Below are 19815 nucleotides of genomic sequence, written 5' to 3'. Positions count from 1 at the left end.
GAGCTTTGTGTTTTCGCTGAGAAGCGACGTAGCTTTGAATACCCTTGACCGTCCCAAAAGACCTACAACAACAACTCTCAAAGACCTAGCAAAAGACTTAGACAGAGATTTTTAGCAATACCTTCAATACCAAACAACTCTAACACTCACACGTCATTTGGGGCCTGGAGCCCCTGCAGACTGAAGTGCCCTGTTCACGCGCGCGCGAGTCGTGCAGACAGGGTTGCCAGGTGAGAGCGAATGGCGCGGTTCACGCCTCGCACAACAGAGAGAGAGATGCGCTCGGTGTGGAAAGAGGCTCACCCGGGAGAAAAAGAAAAAATACGCGCACTGGACCAGCTGGTTGGACTGCACCGCTCCGTGGCTGTCCCCCGCAGCTGGACAGCTCCTCGGCGCATTTGGAATGACTTGCGGTCTCACGCTGCTGCCGCTGCTCCTGGGCAAGACAACCGCTCGGCCGGACTTGGTCGAGGCGATTGGTGAGATGCAGCGCGAGCTCGACCACTTGCGCAGCGAGAAGAAGCTCTGGGAGCAGTGGCGGCTGGGTGGGCAGGCTTCGCCGCAGCGGCTGGGCGATCAGCCGTCGCCGTCGCCGCTAGAGCCGGCTCGCTCGTGCATCGCTCCAGCCGGGCTCGACAACTTTGCCAGAGGCTGCGGGCGACCATCGCCACAGCCACGCAAAACCTTCGCCCCAGCCGGTTGGATGAAAGTGACTCTTCACGTCGTCAACTGCAAAGAGGACGTCGACTGGCTCCCACCCTGCGATTTTCTCTCGGGCCTGCGCATTCGGGTGGTCCACAAATGCGGCATGCAGAAATTGACGACGAGGCCGGAGCACGCCCTGTGCATGGAGCACGTGCAGTCCGATCGCCCGACCGTGGGGCGTGAGAGCGAGGGATTCCTCGGCGAGCTCGCAAAGATTGACGCCTCATCACCGACCGATCTTCACGTCTTCATGCAGGCCGACCCGGGGGAGTTCAAGCTCAGCCCGTGGAGGAGCCACATCAGGAACCCGCTAAGCTTCAAGGACGCGCTTCGCAAGCTGGCTTCACGCGCTGACCTTGGCTTCGTGTCGCTGAGCAGCGAGCTGGGCATCGTACACGACGTCTGCGCCGGTGCTGGGCGAGCAAACGGTAAGCACGTCCTCGCCCTGGGTCGGAAGACGGGCGCCATCCGACTCAACTGCGCCCGAGACTACGTCTTCCCAAAGCGCGGCTGCTTCGCAGTCTCCGCCCGCCGCATCCACGCCACCCCACAAGAGCAGTGGGCTGCCTACTACCGCACCTTTGCCGAGCATCACGCGCCTGTGGTGCTGCGCGGCCGAACATACGAAGGCGTGGACGGGCTCGAGCGAGTCTGGCCCTTGCTTTTCGGCTGCTACAACTCGACCGCGGCGGGACCGCACCCCGCGCACGGCACGCTCGAATGCTATGACGCTGAGTGAGAGTGACAAGTTGGAGCGGAATGCTTCTGAAAAGCTGTCCCTGAAGCGGCGCCACATCGCCGGCAACTGCTACGACTTTCTCGACGACCAGACCGGACTCCGGCTCAATCTGTCCGCCCTGCCCTCTCCCCGCCTCCGTCCCTCCGCCTCCCCACCTCCGCCCGCCTCCCCACCTCAGCCAGCCTGCCCCTGCTCTGAGCAGGTACGGCCCGCACAACTTCCACACCAAGCTGACAAACGTCTGGGACTACGTGAAGCGGTTCGGCCGCTGGGCGCACTACTACCACAAGAAGCTGGCCTGGTCCGAGGGCCGGTTTGTCCCCTTCCCGCTCAACACCGAGACGCTCAACACGATCTACGACCAGCACCTCATGGGCGAGAATGAGACGGCGGCCTTCCTCGCAAAGATCGCAGAGCCGTGCGGCCCGGGAGGGTGCTCAAACTCGGAGCAGCAGTCGGTGGCGAGCGTCGGCAGGGCGGCGTACAACCAATTCTACCGCGGCTACACGCTTAAGCAGTGGGGCGTCGACCCGTCGCAGCTCGACGCGCTCGTGACGGGGAGGATCTCGGTTCGCAGCGACTTCGACAACCGCTACTTCACCGACCGCTACCAGAGCCAGCCGAGGGACGGGTACACACGGTGGATGGCGGGCGTCTTGAGCGACCCTCTCATCGACCTCGTGCTGGGCGTTGACTGGTTCGACGTGCAGCAGCGCCTCGCCGGCCGGTGCGGCAAGCTCATTTTCACCGGCCCGATCGACCACTACTTCGCCGACTCGGGCCTGCCAAAGCTGACGTACCGCTCGCTCCGCTTCGAGAAGCTGGCCGTGCTCAACATCGGAGAGCACGGGTACTACCAGCCGGGCAGACTAAGTCGAGCGCGTCAGAGAGGTGTTTCGACACCGAGTGTTTTGAACGCCGTTCTCGGAAGAAATAGGCACGTCCGTCAACTATCCCGAGATGGCCGTCCCCTTCACTCGCTCGACTGAGTACGAGCTCTGCCCCGTGGGACGGCCAACTTATTTAGACGATGACTACTCGCTCATTCATTCACAGGTACAAGCACTACCCCGGCCAGCCGCGCAGCAACCACACCGTCGTGGCGCGCGGAGACGAGCGGTCTTTGGTCGCACCGAGCTGTGAATAGCGCCTCTCGACAGGCGCAAAGCTGTGGACAGGTGCGCGAGACGAGCGGCGCGGACGGCGAGCCGTACTACCCGGTGCCGAACCCGCGCAACCACGCGCTGTACGCAAAGTACAAGGCGCGCGTGTCCCCCCCCCCCCCCTTCTCCCTCCCCCGAGACGACTCAAAGGGGCCGAGACTCTCTCCTCCGGCTCTACCTTGAGATTGCTCCGAGATCAGGCGCTCGCGGACAAGGAGGCGCTCAAGGGCGTGCACTTCGTGGGCCGGCTGGCAAACTATAAGTACTTCAACATGGACCAGGCGGCCATCTCGAGACAAGCCACACTCGAGACCGCGCGAGACCACCGAGATTACCACCCGAGATCACCCGAGAGCAGTGCCCGAGAGTGCCCGAGCAGGCGATCGACAACGCGCTCAGGATCTTCGACGGCCTCGACCGGGACAGCGCGCCCGGCCGGCTCCTGGTCAAGAAGAGGAAGAAGGAGCACAAGGGGGGCGCACACGAAGACGCGCTGCATTTCGACTGACCAGTGCAGACTCTGCGTCGACTCAAAGGCGGTCTGGGTTAGGAAATCGTCTGAGTCCCGATGTCGCGAAAGTCTAGTCCTAGACGCGAGGCGTAATTCCCGGACTGTCGACTGAGTCGAATATCGACGTCCCCCACGCTTACAAGTCGCAATGTCAAAATTTTCTCATCGGTTCAGACATAGATAGATGCACATGCAGCTCGCAGGTCCGCCAGCTCCGACCTCCGTTGCAGCTTGCAGACAACAAAAACAGTCAAGCTCTGGACGCCCCTCCTCAAGACCTCGACGGGCGTTGGCAACGCCTCGAGTGGCGGCACGCCCGCCTCCGTTGGCCACTCCTACGCATTCGGCAGCATCTCTCTCTCTCTCTCTCTCTCTCTCTCTCTCTCTCTCTCTCTCTCTCTCTCTCTCTCTCTCTCTCTCTCTCTCTCTCTCCCCCCCCCGTTACAGCCAGCTGGATGGGGTGGAACTCGGCCATAGATCTTTTGCAATCGCCCTTGTCGCAAAGGTAGTTCGCCGATCAAGATGAAGAAAGAAACCGAGAGCGATATGCCATGTCCGCCTTGCGTGTTTTCATAACATCGAAGGCTAAGCTCAGAAAGAAAGAACAATACAACAAAGCCCTCGCAAAACAGACTCCGCGCGGATGCGACAACACGCCGCCACCCACGAGCCACCACCCAGTTGAGCCACGCCGACTTCGCACTGCCGACGCAAGTCGGAGGCCTATTTCAACATGCTCGCCACTTGGAATGCTACCCTCGTTCTCAACCTTTCCCAGCCCACGCTGCCAATCCTCACTCCAACCGGCATGTTCGGCTCATTCTTCGAGGACTTCCTCCACGCTGCTGACGGCGGCATTTACGCTGAGAAATTATCCAACCGCGCACTCGGGTTCGGCCTCGCCGACACAGCAAGCGACGAGGGCTGGTACAGCGCTGGTGGCGACGTGACACGAGACGACTCTATGCCTTTGAACGTTGCAGTGCCTCACGCGCTGTGGTTGCGTCCAAGCGACGGTTCCGACGCGGTCGCGATCAACAATGGATTTCTGGCGGGTGGCTTTGCTGCGCAAAAGGGCGAGAAGCTGCGTCTCTCGCTCTGGGCAACAACACGCGGCTTTGAAAGCCACAACGGCTCGCTCACAGCGACGCTGCTTGACGGCGGCGCACCAATCGGCAGCGTAGAGCTGCTGTGCGCAGGCAAGGCGCTGCCCCGCTGGCAGCAGCTCACTGCGACACTTGTCGCGAGCGAGGCGTGCGAGAGCTGCCGTTTGCGTCTCGTAGCGAGTGCCAGCGGCAGGTGCCGCGTCGGGGCGACAGTGATCTCGCTCTTCCCGCAGCAGACCTTTCTCGGCCGATCAAACGGGCTGCGCACCGACGTGGCAGATTGGCGCGCATGCCACGCCCGCGCCTCCACGCCACCGATGCCCGCTGCGTCACGCCCTCACACGCCACGCCTACGCCTTCTCCCAGGGTCAGCGAGTCACGGCCGGCCGTCCTTCGCACGCCTGGCGGCTGCTACGTCGAGGGGGATAAGCTCGCGAACGGCTGGGTGTGGAAGAGGACGCTGGGCCCGATCGAGACCCGCCCCGGCCACTACAACGACGTTTGGCGCTACTGGACTGACGATGGGATCGGCATGGCCTGTCTCCTGTCTTCACACCCTTTCTGCGCTATATGCTACCCTTTCTATCTTCACAGGCATGTTCGAGCTCCTCCAGATGGCGGACGACGTCGGCGCAAAGCCGCTGCTCGTCGTGAATGCCGGCTGCTCAAAGAGAGGGCGCGCAGACGCTGGCCACCTCGGGCATGTCCTTGCCACGTCCATTCCACGTCCATATGGCATGTCTGGCAGGTGTGTAAGCGGCGTGGAGCAGCTCGCGCCCTATGTGCGAGACGCGCTCGACGCGATCGAGTACGCGAGCGGCGAGCTCGACGCCCCCCACCATATGACACGTCCATGACACGTTCATGACGCGTCTCGAAGGTACGCGAGCGGCGCGAGCTCAACGCCGTGGGGCGCGCGGCGCGCGGCGGCGGGGCGCACCGCACCATACGAGCTGCACGCGCTCGGCATTGGCAACGAAAATTGCAGGCCTCACGACGAGAACGGGTACGCGGCCAACTTTGTGGCGATCGCGAGCGCGGTGCGTGCGCGCCACCCGGCGCTCCCGCTCGTGGTTGGCTGCGAAACGCAGGTGCGGGCCTTGCTAACAGATGCACTGAATTGCGTTGTGGCTCCTGCCCCTTCGCTTGTGAGGACACAGATGCGCACCCTCGCCCCACACCACGTGGAGAGAGGCTAGCCTTGCCTTACCGCAGGCGCAGCTCGACGCAGTGCTCAAGGCGGAGCCGTCGATTGCCACGCTCGCCAGCCTAGATTGCGGAAGACGCGCGCCCCTGTCAGCAGGCTCCACCCCATGCTGCTACAGTTGTTATCCACCAATGCGCGCGTATGCCGCTTAAACTCCACACTGTGCAGGCTCGCCAACTTCTTCGACGTGCACCAGCGCCACGACCCGACAGCCATGCTGCAGCACGCGCACGAGTTTGACGCTTATCCACGCTCGGGCCAGCCGAAAGTCTTTGTCTCCGAGTACTCGTCGCCGCGAAAGCTCTTCCCAAACTCGACCACTCTCGGTGCGGCGGTGGCAGAGGCGGCCTACATGGCCGGCATCGAGGCGAACGGCGACGTCGTCGCGCTCGCGACGTACGGCGACTTGCTGGCCAAGATCAGCCGAGATTAGCCGAGATTAGCCGAGATCGTGGTCTCGTACGGAGATCTTGGCACAGCTCGAATTTGCCGCCTCTCGCCGCCCCTGCCTTCCCTCACCCCACCTCGCTCACCGCCACCACCTCTCTCGCCCAGGCACGTCCGGACGACCGGCACGGCTCGTCGGGTGTGTCGGCCATCTCGATCAGCTCCTCGTCGAGCTTCGGCAACCCAAGCTGGGCGGTGCAGAAGCTCTTCATGGCACACCAGCCCGCAGGACTGCTACGGAGCAGCTTGAGTGTCTCTGGAGCATCGTGCACCGCGTGGGCCAATGGCGGCAGCTGCGTCGGCGATGCCACGCCGAGCACGATGCTTGCCGCGTCGGTCTCCTCCTCGGCCTCCGGTGAGGCGCAGGTCAAGCTCGTCAACTACGGGCCTCAGGCGGTGGCGCTGCGGGTGACGGGCAAAGGCGACGGGCATAGCGGCGTCGGCCTCGCCACTCTCTCGTGGATCTCGGGAGCGGAGGGCGACGTCAACTCGTTCGAGTACCCGCGCCGTGTGGGGGTACGGCGGCGGTCAGTGAGCAGCGCTGCCTCGCTGGAGCTGCCCCCTTGGTCCGTGTCTGTACTCAAGGCGCCGCTGTCGCGCCGTGCCGGGGCTTTTGCCGCCGTTTAGTTAGCGCGTTTGAGCACACTGGTGCAGAGACTCAGCAGATAGTCCGGGGTCGGTCTCTCTCTGTGTCCTCTTTTTCGCCGCGAAGATCGCGCACCAGCCCACCGAGCCCGAGTGCGGACGGTTTTTTTGCGGTATCTTGATGTATCTCTCCATACTCCAATATCTGGCCGTAATCCGTATCTCCCCGTAGTATCTCCCCGTAGTATCTCCCCGTATCTCCCTGCATATCCTCGCATCTCCCCGTATCTGCCCGTATCTCCCCCCGTATCTCGTATCTGCCCGTATCTCGTATCTCCTGGTATCTCCCGGTATCTCGACTCCCGGTATCTCCCGGTATCCCGCCATATCCCGCCATATCACCATGCAGAGCGCATCTCTCTCTCTGTTGTGCGAGGCGTGAACCGCGCCATTCGCTCTCACCTGGCAACCCTGTCTGCACGTCTCGCGCGCGCGTGAACAGGGCGGCCGACCCGGGGGAGTTCAAGCTCAGCCCGTGGAGGAGCCACATCAGGAACCCGCTAAGCTTCAAGGACGCGCTTCGCAAGCTGGCTTCACGCGCTGACCTTGGCTTCGTGTCGCTGAGCAGCGAGCTGGGCATCGTACACGACGTCTGCGCCGGTGCTGGGCGAGCAAACGGTAAGCACGTCCTCGCCCTGGGTCGGAAGACGGGCGCCATCCGACTCAACTGCGCCCGAGACTACGTCTTCCCAAAGCGCGGCTGCTTCGCCGTCTCCGCCCGCCGCATCCACGCCACCCCACAAGAGCAGTGGGCTGCCTACTACCGCACCTTTGCCGAGCATCACGCGCCTGTGGTGCTGCGCGGCCGAACATACGAAGGCGTGGACGGGCTCGAGCGAGTCTGGCCCTTGCTTTTCGGCTGCTACAACTCGACCGCGGCGGGACCGCACCCCGCGCACGGCACGCTCGAATGCTATGACGCTGAGTGAGAGTGACAAGTTGGAGCGGAATGCTTCTGAAAAGCTGTCCCTGAAGTATATTTATGCGGCATATATTCTTTAGGGGTCCAAAGATCGTTGCCATTGGCTGTGGGAACGGCGTCTGCTGGCAAAGTAGAGGGTGATGAGTGAAAAAAGGCCGAAACACGGAAGGGATCGCCATGAACGGCGTCTGTTCCCGTAAAAAGATTTTTCCCATGATCGCCGCGCTTCTGAAAAGCTGTCCTGAGAAAAAAGAAGCATGTGAGGGGGTTGGGGTCCAAAGATCGTCTTGGGAACGGCGTGTTGAGTGTTCCGAAAAGGTGCCGGGTGGTTGATGGCAACACTTTCTGCGCTTCTGCCTGCGCTTCTGCTGGGCGCTGTTGCTCGTGACACGCGAATCAGCGACCCTGGGCTGTGCTGGACGGTCCCTTGCCCCTATGACAAGAATCGGTGCCTCCCTCGAGCGACGTCCAAGCAGCGATTCGTCATTAACATCGGGCACCAGACGCGGGAGCTGACGTATCCTATCATCTCGACGAGCTTTGCGGACAATATCGTTCCGGAGATCATCTGGTGGCAGTACGAAGCCTTGCCGCTCACACGCGAACTGCTGGCCTACGCCTTTCCCACTGCGAGGCTGTATTTTGGGACGACCGACGCGCCGCGCTGCCTCAAGAGGAGGTCCTTCCGTCCGCAAGGCACACGCGGCACCTTCACAGCCGCCACCGGCAAAGCGTTCCGCGCCCTCGTCTGGCGCCGGTGCGGCATCTCCTCGCGGCCGCCCTCCGCCCCTCTCCGGGTGCGGATCATCGACCGCCCGCGCGGCGGCGGCGGCTCCAAGAACCCGTGCCGGCTGCCGGGCCCGCACGTGGGAGGACGCAGTCTGTCAAACGCGACCATCGCCGCCCTGCGGTCGCACCTGCCCGCCGCGCTGCGATCTGCCGGGGCTGCAGAGGCTCCCCTCGAGGTGGTTCGGCTGCCGGAGCGGCCCGACTCGCTTTGCGACCAGGTGCACAGTAGAGGAGAGAGCTGAGAGAGAGCCGAGAGAGAGCCGAGAGAGAGCCGAGAAAGAGAGCAGCGAGCGAGCGAGCGAGCGAGGGAGGGAGGGAGGGAGAGAGGAAAAGAGAGAGGAGTCGAGACCATCAACGGCGTGAGGAGACCTCGCACCCAACTCGCAGCACGCGCTCGCACCGTCCATCCGCGCCTTCTGCGCCTGTCCAGGTAAGACGCTACGCCGAGGCGGATGTCCTCATCTCGCCGCACGGGGCCCACCTCGTGCACATCCCGCAGCTGTCTCCCTCGGCCGTCTTCATCGAGGCGGCCGCAGTAGCAGAGACAAGCTTCGCTTCCCGCATGAGGAAACCCCAGTTCATGGCACTCTCAAGCACAAGGGACACGGCTCAATCTCACGCCTTCGGCCGCCGGCCGGCTCATCCTGTCACGCGAGCCGCAAAGCCCCGTGCTCGTAGGTGACGCCGTGGGCCGCCGCCCACCAGCCGGCGTATGCCGCTGTGGCAGCCCGCCTCCGCCTCAAGCGGCTTCAGCTCTGCAGCCTCCGGCCGCGAGACGAGCGGAGCGGACCCGACATGCCCGGGACTCGCCCCCCACGACGCGTCCACGACGCGTCCCGTAGGCCGCCCGACGAGAGGAGCGGGAAGACTGAGGAGCAATGCGGCAGGGAGGGCGGCACCGTGAGGGGGTGCTTGTACGCCGCGATGAACTGTTTCGAGATCGCGGTGGTGCGGGACAAGTCAGACCAAGGCGGCTCGCCCAGCCCAAGCTCCCCATGCACTTTGGACGCCGCGAGGCCCCAGCCTACCTCGGGGCACCCGTGGGGGTGCTGGGGTGCCCATGCAGCTCCCAAACAACAACCGGGCGGAGACGGCTCAGCGCCGTGCTTTGCCGGTTGCCGCAGGCACGTCTCATTGCGCGACAGGGCAGGGCCGCTGCCAGTGCCTCGAGCCGACGCTGCGGCAGGCGGTGGCATTGGCGCAGGAGGGAAGAGGTTCGGCCGCTGCACCGCGGCGTGCGGCGGTTGCCGAGCGGCGCGCGCGTGGGCTTCTCGAGAGCCATACCGCCGCCGCCGCCGCCGAGGCCGTGGGCCGGGCGGCCGCCGCAGCGCCGACGTTCTGCAACCCGATCGATCTGCCGTACCGTTTCCAGCCCACCACGGGGGAGTCGTTCCGCGAAGGGGCGGACCCGACCATGGTGGTATTCGGCGGGCGGTACTTGCTCTTCCTGTCCAAGAATGGCGGGTACTACGCGTCCAACGACCTGGTCCGGTGGTCCCTCATCGTGCCGACTGGCGCTCCCGACCGACGATTTCGCCGCCATGTCCGGGACTCGTCCACGACGTGTCCCCGACACGTCCCGTAGGCCTCCCAGTCGACGACTACGCGCCGACGGTGATGCAGATGGAGGGCCGGCTCTTCTTCACCGCGTCGCACTCGAGAGCGCTGTATACCACCGACGACCCGTTCAAGGGCGAGTGGCGGGAGGTGGCGACCCTGCCCTCGTACGCCGACCCGGCGCTCTTCCTCGACGACGATGGAAGAGTGTACCTGGCGTACGGTTCCCACCAGACTTGGGGCCCGACAGGTGGGGGCAACGCGTCGCACGTCGTCGAGCTCGACCCGGCGCGGGGGTGGAGGGAGGTCTCGCACCACAGCGCGGTGGCGTTCGCCGACGCCGCGCGGAACGGGTGGGAGGTGAGCGGCAACGGCAACGACGACTACAGACTTGCTCCGTATGTGGAGGGTCCGTGGATAACCAAGGTGGGCGACGTATACTTCCTCCAGTATGCCTCGCCCGGCACGCAATTCTTCACGTACAGCGACGGCTTCTTTGTGGCGAAGAGCCTCCGCGACCTAGGCCACAGCCACCACAGCAAGTACTCGGCCGTCTCGCCTTTCTCCGCCAAGCCGACGGGCTTCATGCGAGGCGCGGGGCATGGCAGCATCTTCCGCGGCCTCGACGGCGGATTGTGGCACGTCACCATCGCCGTCATCGCGAGGCACATCCGCCGACTCGTCATCAACCCGGTGCACGTGCAGGGCGAGTGGATGAACGCGGACACGTACCTCGGCGACTTCCCCGTTGGTGTCGACGGCAGGCAAATCTCGCACGCAGTCACACAGACACCGACACATAGAGAATGAGCACCTAAACGTTGGCCATGGAAGGCTCCTGCGCCCCTGCTCGTGCCACCATGGGATGCCGACCTTCCTCCACCTGCCACTAGGCGCCCCGACTGGCAGCTTTTGTCACTCCACAAGCCGGCCACAGCCAGCTCCACTTCCGGCGCCAACGCCCCGTCGCGCGCCTTCGACGAGGACATCCGCACGTGCTGGTCAGCGGAGACCGGCGCTGCGGGGGAGTGGCTGGCGGTGGATTTGGGCGCCAACGCGACAGCCTACGCGGTGCAGCTCAACTTTGCTGAGGCGACGCCTGACACGCTTCGATGCCCCCTTTGCCACCACCGCCCTCTCTCACCGCCGCCGCCTTCCTTCGCCCGCCGCCTCGCAACACACCACCCACCTCCTGGCCCACCAGGTGGGCGCCAAGCAGACGGGACGCCTCCCGCTCCGCGACGCGTGCCGGTACTACTGCGAGGCGTCGGCGGACGGCGTGCGGTGGGCGGTGGTACCCGAACTCGACCGCAGGGAGGGCGGGCGCGACTCGCCGCACGACTACGTCGCGCTCCTCCAGCCGCTGTCGCTGCGCCACCTCCGGGTCACCTCGGCGCACACGCCCGCCGGCGCCGCGTTTGGCCTCTCCGACCTCCGCATATTCGGCACGACCGCCGCCGTCAAGCCGCCGGCGAGGGTCGGCGCGCCGCGAGTGACCCGCGACAGCGCCGACGCACGGCGCGCCAGCGTTGCGTGGGACGCGGCGGCACGGGCGGAGTGGTACGTGGTGCGCTTCGGCGAGCGCGGCGCCCCCGGCCAGTTTCATAGTTACCAGGTGTACGGCGGGGCAACGTCGCTGGAGACGCGCGCGCTGTCCGCTGGAGTCGAGTATGACTTTGTTGTCGACGCCTTCAACGAGGGCGGGCGCACGGTGGGCACCCCAACCGCGCCTCGGCTTGCGCAGCGGCACCCGTGAACTCTGATTTCTTGGTGTTCGCCGCGTGAAATTCCGCCTCGAATCCTAGTAGCGATCTATCTGCGTGCGTGCGTATGAGTGAGCTCACTAGCTAGAGCTCACACACTAGAGGCCCCGTCATCGCATTCGCCTTCGTGGGACCCAGTGTCATTGTGTTTTTGTGTGAACCCTGCGCGCGGGCCTTCTAGGCCCACGTGGGTAGTCCCCATTCCCAGCACCCAGGGCCTCCGGGCGCCAGGGCACAGCTCCACAGGGCTCACACCCCAACCTCTCATAGACGTTAGACCAGCGCGCAGCGCCATAGCACGTGTGTTTCTCAATATAACAGGTGTGTGATCTGTCCGAAATAGCCTCTCCCGAGCGAGGCCGCCGCGGCGCGGTGTCACAGTGCCGTGGAGGCCACACGGCAGGGACTCTAGTGCTGATTATTTTGGATACTTGGAGGGAAATCGCTTCGGAGGAGGAGGGCACGCGCCACACTCGGCAGGCAGCTCGTAGCCTAGACATACGTAGTCTTGCGTGTGCACGTAGCAAAAGTTGCACGCCGTCTCGGGGTCATCAAGCACGGCACGGCGCAGAAGCTGCTGCTCCTCTTCACTCCCGCCGTGCTTGTTATTCTGTGCGCCATGGGGGCTGCTGTCATAAACGTGTAGCACATAGTTCAAGAGGGAGGGGAAGCGAGCCGCCGCGCGCAGCAGATATGGCTTAAAGTTCTCCAAACGGCCGATGAAATCCCAGTGGATAGGCCGGCCGGTGGCATCAGTGGCTTTTTCGGGGGCCTGCCCTGTTGAGCTTTTTCTTTGCTACCCTTCGACGCGCCGCTAGATCCGCTAGCCCCCGAGCAAGAACAAGAGGCTTCCGACTTGATTGAGACGCGCCATGAGCACGGCGGCGACGAGCAGCAGCGCGAGCCTCACCACCTGCGTCACAGCGACCGAGTTCCTGACCGCGCCGGCACATCTCACGCTGAAGCTGCGCACGGCGCGCCGCCGGAGGGTGAGGTTTGCGGAGGATGTGGTGGATAACGAGGCGCGCTTCAGGGCCGCGCGCGCGATCGCGCCATGCCGCGCGCGTAATCGCCCATTCCGCCCGCCCCTTCGGCAGGACCTCGGGCGGAAAAAGTCCAAGTGCTGCTGCCAGTACCACCGGCCAAAGGCGTTTGACGAGAGCTCGGATGAGGAGGGCGACGCCGGCCCGTGCGATCGACCCTGCTCGCCGGCGCAGGCCGAGCCAGAGGGCGGCGGGAGCGATGGCTCTGGCTAAAATCGGCGGCGGCTGTGCAACAGGTCGCTGAGGAGGGCGGAGAAGCCGACGATGACCGCGCCGACCCGCCGACCCGGTCTTGGCACTTGGGTCTACCCGCGCGCCCGCGCCGCATATACGTAAAGTCCCGCATCAAACGCTAAAGATGTCAATCGCTCGGTCTCTTCTTCCTCTATCATTTCCTTCCTCCCATTATCATAGCTGATCAAACACAACTGTGCAACGACCTGACCGCTGACGCGCCGTCTCGAACATGCGGAATTCAGCTGACTCAACCGACAGCTGCCGCCTCGCTTCCGGCCTGCGCGTATGCTCGCCGCGTCGCCGCGGCGCTCGCAGTGAGTTCCGTACGCAGCATGTCCAGGGCGCGGCTGGCGGCGCTGCTGCCGCCCGGGTCCTGCAGGGACCGGAGGGGAGGCCAGTGTGTGGAATGGAGGGAGGCGCTGCCAAAGGAGGTGGGGCAGCAGGCGCTGTGCAGGAGGTGCCGGCGTGGGCCGACGGACCGCACGGGCTTCCAGGCGGGGACGGGGGGGGGAGCGCACCGCAGGCTGCCCCTCCAGCAGCGCGGCGGTCGCCGCAACCCGCCCTGGCCGCGAGGAGCCGCCTGTGCCTCTCACGCGCACCGCGGACGCCTCCGGCCGCGCCACCGCCACAGCCACCGCCGGTTTCGCCGCCGCCGCCGCCGCCGCCGCCGCCGCCGCCTTGCGCTCTTTCCGAATGCCACGGATCACGTCATCCCGCTGCTGCGGCGTGGAGCCCTTCTTGCGTGCGCCGGTGCGGCAGTCCCTACGCCCCCTCCTAGCCCTGCGCGGCGTGGGGTGGCGCGCACAGTAATGCGGTGTGGCAACGTCGTGTGGGGGGGCAGCGTGGCCTCACATGGAGAAGGGGCTCGGGCAGGCTCGCAGCAGCAGCCAAAAGAAATAGCAGAAGTTTATTCGTACGTGCCTTCTGTGTTTTAAAATCCCTGTGTGGTGGCGGCGTGCCGTTCTCCCATCCCTCCCTTGGGTTGTCTGTTTTCTTTCTTTCTTTCTTTTTCTGTGTTTGGGCGTCACATTGAGCCAGAGCCAACTAGCCGTGGCGCGTGCCGCGAGCCAGCGAAAGTTTAGAAATAAATGTGACGTACATGTGTTGTTTGTTCGGGTTGTGTGCGGCGACGGCTAAACCTAAAGAGCATCTGTTCCGGTGGCGGTGCTAGCTACAGCCGTCGAGCAGCGGCGCGTGCCACGCCACCGTCGCCGCCATCCACTCGCTCATTTGCGTCGGCACGAAGCCGAGCTCCTCCTCGGCCCTCGTCGTGTCGAGCACGCCTTGCTTCTCATAGTTGCGCATCTCGGGCGCCTCGGGAACCTCGGGGACCGGTCGGCCGAGCGCCGCCGCCAGCGCGGCGACATAATCGTCGAGGTCGTACCCTTGCGGCCCGCCCGAGGCAACGTTGAAGGCCTCGTACGCCTCGGAAGCACCGCCGTCCTGCCGCTGCGCGGACGCATGTGTCGGCGGCGGCGGGCGGTCGACGACCCGCGCGATGACCTGCGCCACGTCGTCTGCGCACGCGACGCGGAAGCGGCGGCCGGGCCGCTCGGCGGGCGGGCGCGCCTTGGTTTCTGGCAGCGGCGGCAGGCCGAGCACCAGCCGCTGCAGCTTCTCGTGCCTACAGTCGGAGATGTCGGTGGTGTCAAGGAAGTGTCCGGCAGCACCAGAGCCGCTGCAGCTTCTTGTGCCGCGGGTCGCAGCCGGCTCCGACGACGGCAGGCGGGCGCACGACGGTGGAGCGCAGCGGCGGCGCCGCGGCGGCGTAACGGTGAAGCAGCGCCTCGCACTTGAGCTTGTTGCCGCCGTAGTTGCACGGCGCCTCGCTCGCTGAGCCGAGCCGCGCCGACTTCTCCGCGATGCGTCCGTCCGTCGCGGAGACATCCATGCGCTCCACGCCGCCCGGATAAGCCATGTTGGTCGAGACGAAGATGTAGTGCGCCAGCGGCAGCTTCTCATGCGCGCGCCGGACGCTCTGAACTTGCGATGGCTTCATCGCTGTAAAGTCAACGATGACGCGAGGGCAGTCGGGCGAGCACAGCGCAGCGACAAAGGCATCTTCGTCGTCGCGGTCGCACAGCAGCATTTCGGCGCCAGCTGGCGTTGTGGGCCGGCGGCCGTTGGTGCCTTGGCCCTGCGTCTTGCCTCGGCTCATGATGACGACGCGCCGGCCAGCCTCGAGTAGCCGTGCAGCCGTCGGCGCGCCCATGAGACCAGTGCCACCGATGACGAGGACGTCAGAGGTAGCGGCCGCGATGGTCGCGAGCATTTTTGGTCCCAAACGAAGCCTCTCTCACAGCACTGGCACGACAAGGGCCGGGCGCAGACTGGCGGACTGGCACACCAAAGAGAAAGCGAATGCGCAGCTTGGAGGGCCGACCGTTACGGAACCAGGTTCGTTGTGAAGAGCTGGGGCGCGCCACCCAAGAGCCTAGGTAGGTGCGGATCGGCAAGAGCGCAATCGATCTTTTTGCCCTCTATCACCTTGGGTTGTAAGAACTTGAAACACACCACGCAGGGGCACAGCAAGCACGGATAGCCGTTGAGGAGAAAGGGCGTAAGGTGTACGCGCCACCTCCCGCGAGCGCGGCGGGATCGGAATTGCGGCCGGAGGGAAGGGCGAGCCGCCGCCGCCGCCGCCATATACCATCAGCGACGACGGCGGCTCGCCCCAAACGCCAGGCGCTGGATCGGCAGTAGGGCTTGGGCGGCGCAGCGTAGGCCTCGAGCCACACGAGTCGCCGACAACCCCCCCTCATCGACGTGATGGCCGCACCCGCTGCCGGCCGATGCAAGCTGCCGCCTCCACCGCACCAGCGATACTGGCCGCGGCTCGCCGCCACGCGCCGGCTCGGAAGAGGGGCTATCGGCGGCGCAGCAGAGCGGCATGCGTCGTCATTCGAGCAGCACCAGGTCCCCTCTTCGACGTGACGGCCGCTCCCGGAGCCGGCCGGTGCGCGCCCGACCCACGCCCCCTCTCGCACCCCCCCCCGATCCCCCTGCGCGGCGCCCCCTCCACTGCGCGCCGGCTCGAGCGCCTATTGCCAAATCGCGACTTTCGAGCGCAGTGCGTGCGCCCCACACGTCACGCGAGCGCAGGAGAGTTTGCGGCAGAGCAGTACCGTGTACTAGCCGGAGGCATCGCGCCGAAAACCCCGCGCATTCCGCCCCAACAGAGGCTACAGGAGGCAGATGGCCAATAGCGACCATCGTTACGAAATGTAGCGTTACCGGGAGCTCTCCAAGCTGTCTTGGGTGGTAAGCATGCGCGACGCTGCCTCTTTGCGCCGCTCGCTCGCGGCGGCAGGAGACATGGCCGCCGATGCGGCTCGCACTCGCTCGGCGGGCCTCCGTCCCACAGCCGCCCGGGCGTGCCAGGGGTCGGCCTGGCGCTGCGCTGCTCGCACGCTGCACTGCACAAAGCTGCGACAACAAGGGGAGGCTCCTGAGCTTCAGTGTTGAGCAGTGCAGCTGCGGGCGCTCGTGGGCGGCTGTGCAGTGGTAAGAGTGCCTGTTTGGAGGCGAGCTGGCGCTGCGCCAGGGTGCGCAGCATGCTCCCTTGCTCTGTCCTGAGGCATGCTGGTTGGCGCCCAGCACAATGCCCTGGATGCATTGCTCCACGCCGTGCTGGCTGGTGCAGTACTGCCAATGCGCCGACTGGCGCGCAGGGTGCGCGTCGCCGCGCGTGGCACGGGAGGCGCGAGAGGCGCGGCTGTCGGTCAACCCCGCGGCGCATGGGCGCCGCGGAAGCTGCTCGACAGGCTGCGGGCATCGCTGCGGCAAAAAGCGCCCGCCCTCTGCTTTGCTTTCGCCCGCGTTTTACGACAACTTTCGGTTTATCATAGCCGCCGAACTTTGCCTCGCTGTTTCTTTATAGGTACCTCGCAGCTGCGTACTCTTGTATTATCGTCGAGTAGTACAGGTACTGCGTGGGGGCAGTACGTATTCTCGTATCACTAGCTCCGAGTAGAGGGGCGGCGTTCTGCAGTTAAGGGGAAACCTGGTACACGGAGCCAACCCTCGGAGAGTATTCTTTAGCTCCGAGTAGAGGGGGCGTTCCGCGCAGCTAGGGGAAACCCAAAGCGCAGAACCAACCCTCGGAGACCCGTGTTATGGCCCTGCGAACGCGCACCCCCCCTAGCTAGGGGTCAGGGCTCTCTAGCCCGTAGCCCGATGCCGAGCGTCCGGCCAACTGGGTGCGCTTCTTAGCTCCCCGGTCCTGGGCGTGAGGTTGATGACCGCACTCCAAGTGCTCCAAGTGCTTCTCGGCCCTGGATGTGAGGCTAATGACTGCACTCCAAGTGCTCCAAGTGCCCGGCTCTACTAACAAGACTCTCTCACATGAATGACAAGTGATCCCACGACCGCGATTGTGGGGACTACATGATCCGTACGTGAAGGGTGGTGAAGGGTGGAGGTGCCCGTTTGGTATTGCTAAAAATCTCTCAGAGCTAGGCGGCGCAGACACCCCCCACTGGGGCCGAGGACAAGAGGCCGTTTGCCGAAGTTGCTTGTTCTTGACCCAGTTGGCCCGCTTAAAGGGGACTTGAGCCAGTTCCCAGTTGATGCGCGTCTAGCGCGCCTGCTTGTTGATGTTGTCGGCGTCGCCCGCCACCGCCGCCATGGAGATCTGCTGCGTGTGGTGAACGACAATCTGACTGTCACTGTGCGATTTCGGGGCCCGGGGTTGTGCGTTTAGAGAGATTTGTGTTTTGTTTGTTTTTGCGTTATGTGCAAAACAAAAACAAAATGAGTCCTTTGAGAGCATTGCTCGCGCCGACGCCTCGCCCCAGGCGCTCCGCGACCTCGCGTGGCTCCAGGCACAGCTGCCGACCGAGATGGGCGGGTGCAACATCGACACCGCCTTCACGCGAGCCGACAGCGACTTCTCCATGTCGCTCCTCAAGAAGTGGCGCACCCTCGTCGCCCACAACCCCGACTTCTCGCCCTCGACGAGGGAGGTGCGTCCAAGTACCCCGCCATCGCCGCAACTATCGCCACCTATGAGTCCGCCCTCTCGGACTGGAAGGAGGTGTGCGAGAAGCGCGCCGCCCGCGACAAAAACAAGTACTAGCTACTACACCGTCCGCGGCGGCTACCTGACTGAGTTTTACCCCAAGAGCGCATCCCGCTCCCCGAGCCCGAGTCCCTTCCAGCTACCGACGCGATTCTCAATGGCACTTGCAAATCCACGTACCCGCGGCCGCGGGCGCTCGCTGCCATCAAGAATCACAAGGACTGGTACGCGCACCAGGAGCTCGTCAAGGCGCGGGATGTGCACGTCAAGAACAACCCGTCCCTCGGAGACAGCGCCGTCAACAACCGCGAGGCCACGCGCCTCATCTCCGCCTCAACGCCTTTCGCCGGCAAGGCCCTCGATGTCCGTGTCGACGGTACGTACGCCACCGCCCTCTCCTCCGACACCCTCCAGGAGGAGCTCCAGCGGAAGCTCGGCCTTTGGCTCTCCGCGGCGCTTCCCACCCTTCGGGTCGCGCTCGAGCGGGGCATGCCTGTCGATTTTTCTTCGGCGACTACCTTTACAACAAGGCCCACCACCGGCGGCCCCACGACGGCGTCCTCGCCGCCTGGGCGGACGCGATGCGCGCCCCGGCTAACGCGCCGGTCGTGCACGGTGACAAGGAGAAACCGGAGCTCACCCGGCAGTACAATGAGGGGTACAAGGTCGACCTCGCAGAACCCCATGCAGGGCCGGGGGGATGCGATGAAGTGAATGAAGTCAAGCTCTGGACGCCCCTCCTCACTCAAGACCTCCTCGACGGGCGTTGGCAACGCCTCGAGCGGCGGCACGCCCGCCTCCGTTGGCCAAGCGGAGAAGGCCCGTCGCCTGAACATGGGCTGCAAGGCGCGCGGGCACAGCCCGGCCAACCCTTCTCCCACAAGAACGGCCACGGCTACGTCAAGGCGCATCGCGGTTTCTACCACGACGCGATCTTTGTCAAGCGGAACAACTTCAACCTGCTGCTCCACGAGACGTCGGCGGCGGCTTCTCGCCCACCGCCGTTCTCAAGCTGCGCCGCCTCGCGCGCAAAGTCGCGCGCGGCAGCGTCGACCGCACGGCCCTACTGAAGAGGGTTCCATGCCCTAATGAGTTTGGTATTGCTAAAAAGTTCTCTCTCTTTATGGGAACGTCGAACGACAAAGGAAGGAAGTAGGAGGGCGCTCGACGCCGCCGCCCCATACACCGCGCAATGCCACCCAAAGTTTCAGGCCGCAATCTTACCGAATAAGAATTTTAGCACACGAAAACGATCGCGCCCAGGATCGCGCCACTGTCGCAGAATTCTGCTTCCCGCTTGTGTGCTCCTGCTGCCAAGCCCAGAGTCGCGCAGCCCGCGGTCGTTCGCTGCGAGTGGGTCGGCCTAGCACCGTACGTGCCATCCATCGGCCACCGTGCACACCATCCACCCCGCAGTCATCTCCATCGGGATGAACTCGCGCACCAACTCGCAGAAGAACATGCTGCTCGAGGCGGGAGAGAGCATCCTGCGGGTCGGCTCCTTCCACGACCTGTCGATGTGGGAGCAGCACACGACGGCCGACGGTTCTCCGATCGTCTCGGCGGCGGAGGAGGAGTCTGAAGACTCGCGGGACCACGACGATACGCCCGAGAAGCCGAGGAGGAGTCTAAAGCACGCACAGAGCCTTCGCGTCGTCCAGGCTCTCGCGCCCTCGCTTCTCGACGAGAAGGGCACCGCGCTGTCCGCCGGCGGTGTCGCCGCCGCGGCGGCCTGCGGCGCCGCAGCCTGCCACGCGCTGCGGCTGCTCATCCGTGAGTTGCTAGAGAAGCTCGCCGTGACGCACAGCGAGGCACGCCGCCTCGACGACCGTCCCGGCTCTGCGCTGCTGCGTGCGCGCACGCTTGAGCTGTACATCCTGTCGCTGCTGCACCACGGCGCGTGGGTGACGATTGGCGCGCGCAAGCTGCTGCTGGCTGCCAGGAAGGGCCTCCGCGTCTAG

The 19815-nt window shown here is 64.7% G+C and overlaps 5 protein-coding genes across 5 annotated transcripts; all 5 read left to right on the top strand.

Annotated features, from left to right (window-relative positions):
- Positions 1-403: 403 nt before the first annotated feature.
- EMIHUDRAFT_452618 (UDP-galactopyranose mutase) lies at positions 404-3222 on the top strand (the record flags this gene model as incomplete). Its single annotated transcript, XM_005763029.1, has 8 exons — positions 404-1354; positions 1455-1555; positions 1647-2294; positions 2501-2563; positions 2637-2712; positions 2808-2888; positions 2987-3126; positions 3188-3222. The coding sequence occupies 7 exons, from the start codon at positions 404-406 to the stop codon at positions 3113-3115; spliced, it is 2049 nt and encodes a 682-aa protein (XP_005763086.1). The 3' UTR covers positions 3116-3126; positions 3188-3222.
- Positions 3223-3851: 629 nt separating this feature from the next.
- On the top strand, positions 3852-7452 carry EMIHUDRAFT_105091 (hypothetical protein; the record flags this gene model as incomplete). The annotated part of the gene is made up of 8 exons (XM_005763028.1): positions 3852-4417; positions 4591-4763; positions 4819-4972; positions 5213-5315; positions 5440-5519; positions 5600-5810; positions 5987-6405; positions 6966-7452. 8 exons carry the CDS (start codon positions 3852-3854, stop codon positions 7450-7452), a joined length of 2193 nt encoding a protein of 730 aa, XP_005763085.1.
- A 325-nt stretch (positions 7453-7777) lies between these two features.
- EMIHUDRAFT_465201 (hypothetical protein) lies at positions 7778-11651 on the top strand (the record flags this gene model as incomplete). Its single annotated transcript, XM_005763027.1, has 7 exons — positions 7778-8452; positions 8665-8912; positions 9077-9182; positions 9538-9799; positions 9829-10519; positions 10685-10883; positions 10996-11651. The coding sequence occupies 7 exons, from the start codon at positions 7778-7780 to the stop codon at positions 11545-11547; spliced, it is 2733 nt and encodes a 910-aa protein (XP_005763084.1). The 3' UTR covers positions 11548-11651.
- Positions 11652-12426: 775 nt separating this feature from the next.
- EMIHUDRAFT_215410 (hypothetical protein) lies at positions 12427-12810 on the top strand (the record flags this gene model as incomplete). Its single annotated transcript, XM_005763026.1, has 1 exon — positions 12427-12810. The coding sequence occupies one exon, from the start codon at positions 12427-12429 to the stop codon at positions 12808-12810; it is 384 nt and encodes a 127-aa protein (XP_005763083.1).
- Positions 12811-19284: 6474 nt separating this feature from the next.
- Positions 19285-19815, top strand: EMIHUDRAFT_215406 (hypothetical protein; the record flags this gene model as incomplete). Its single annotated transcript, XM_005763025.1, has 1 exon — positions 19285-19815. The coding sequence occupies one exon, from the start codon at positions 19285-19287 to the stop codon at positions 19813-19815; it is 531 nt and encodes a 176-aa protein (XP_005763082.1).

Source organism: Emiliania huxleyi (assembly GCF_000372725.1).
Source record: "Emiliania huxleyi CCMP1516 unplaced genomic scaffold EMIHUscaffold_65, whole genome shotgun sequence".
NCBI lineage: Eukaryota > Haptophyta > Isochrysidales > Noelaerhabdaceae > Emiliania > Emiliania huxleyi.
The sequence above is the reverse complement of the archived record's forward strand: the minus strand, read 5'-3'. Positions and strand labels throughout refer to the sequence as shown.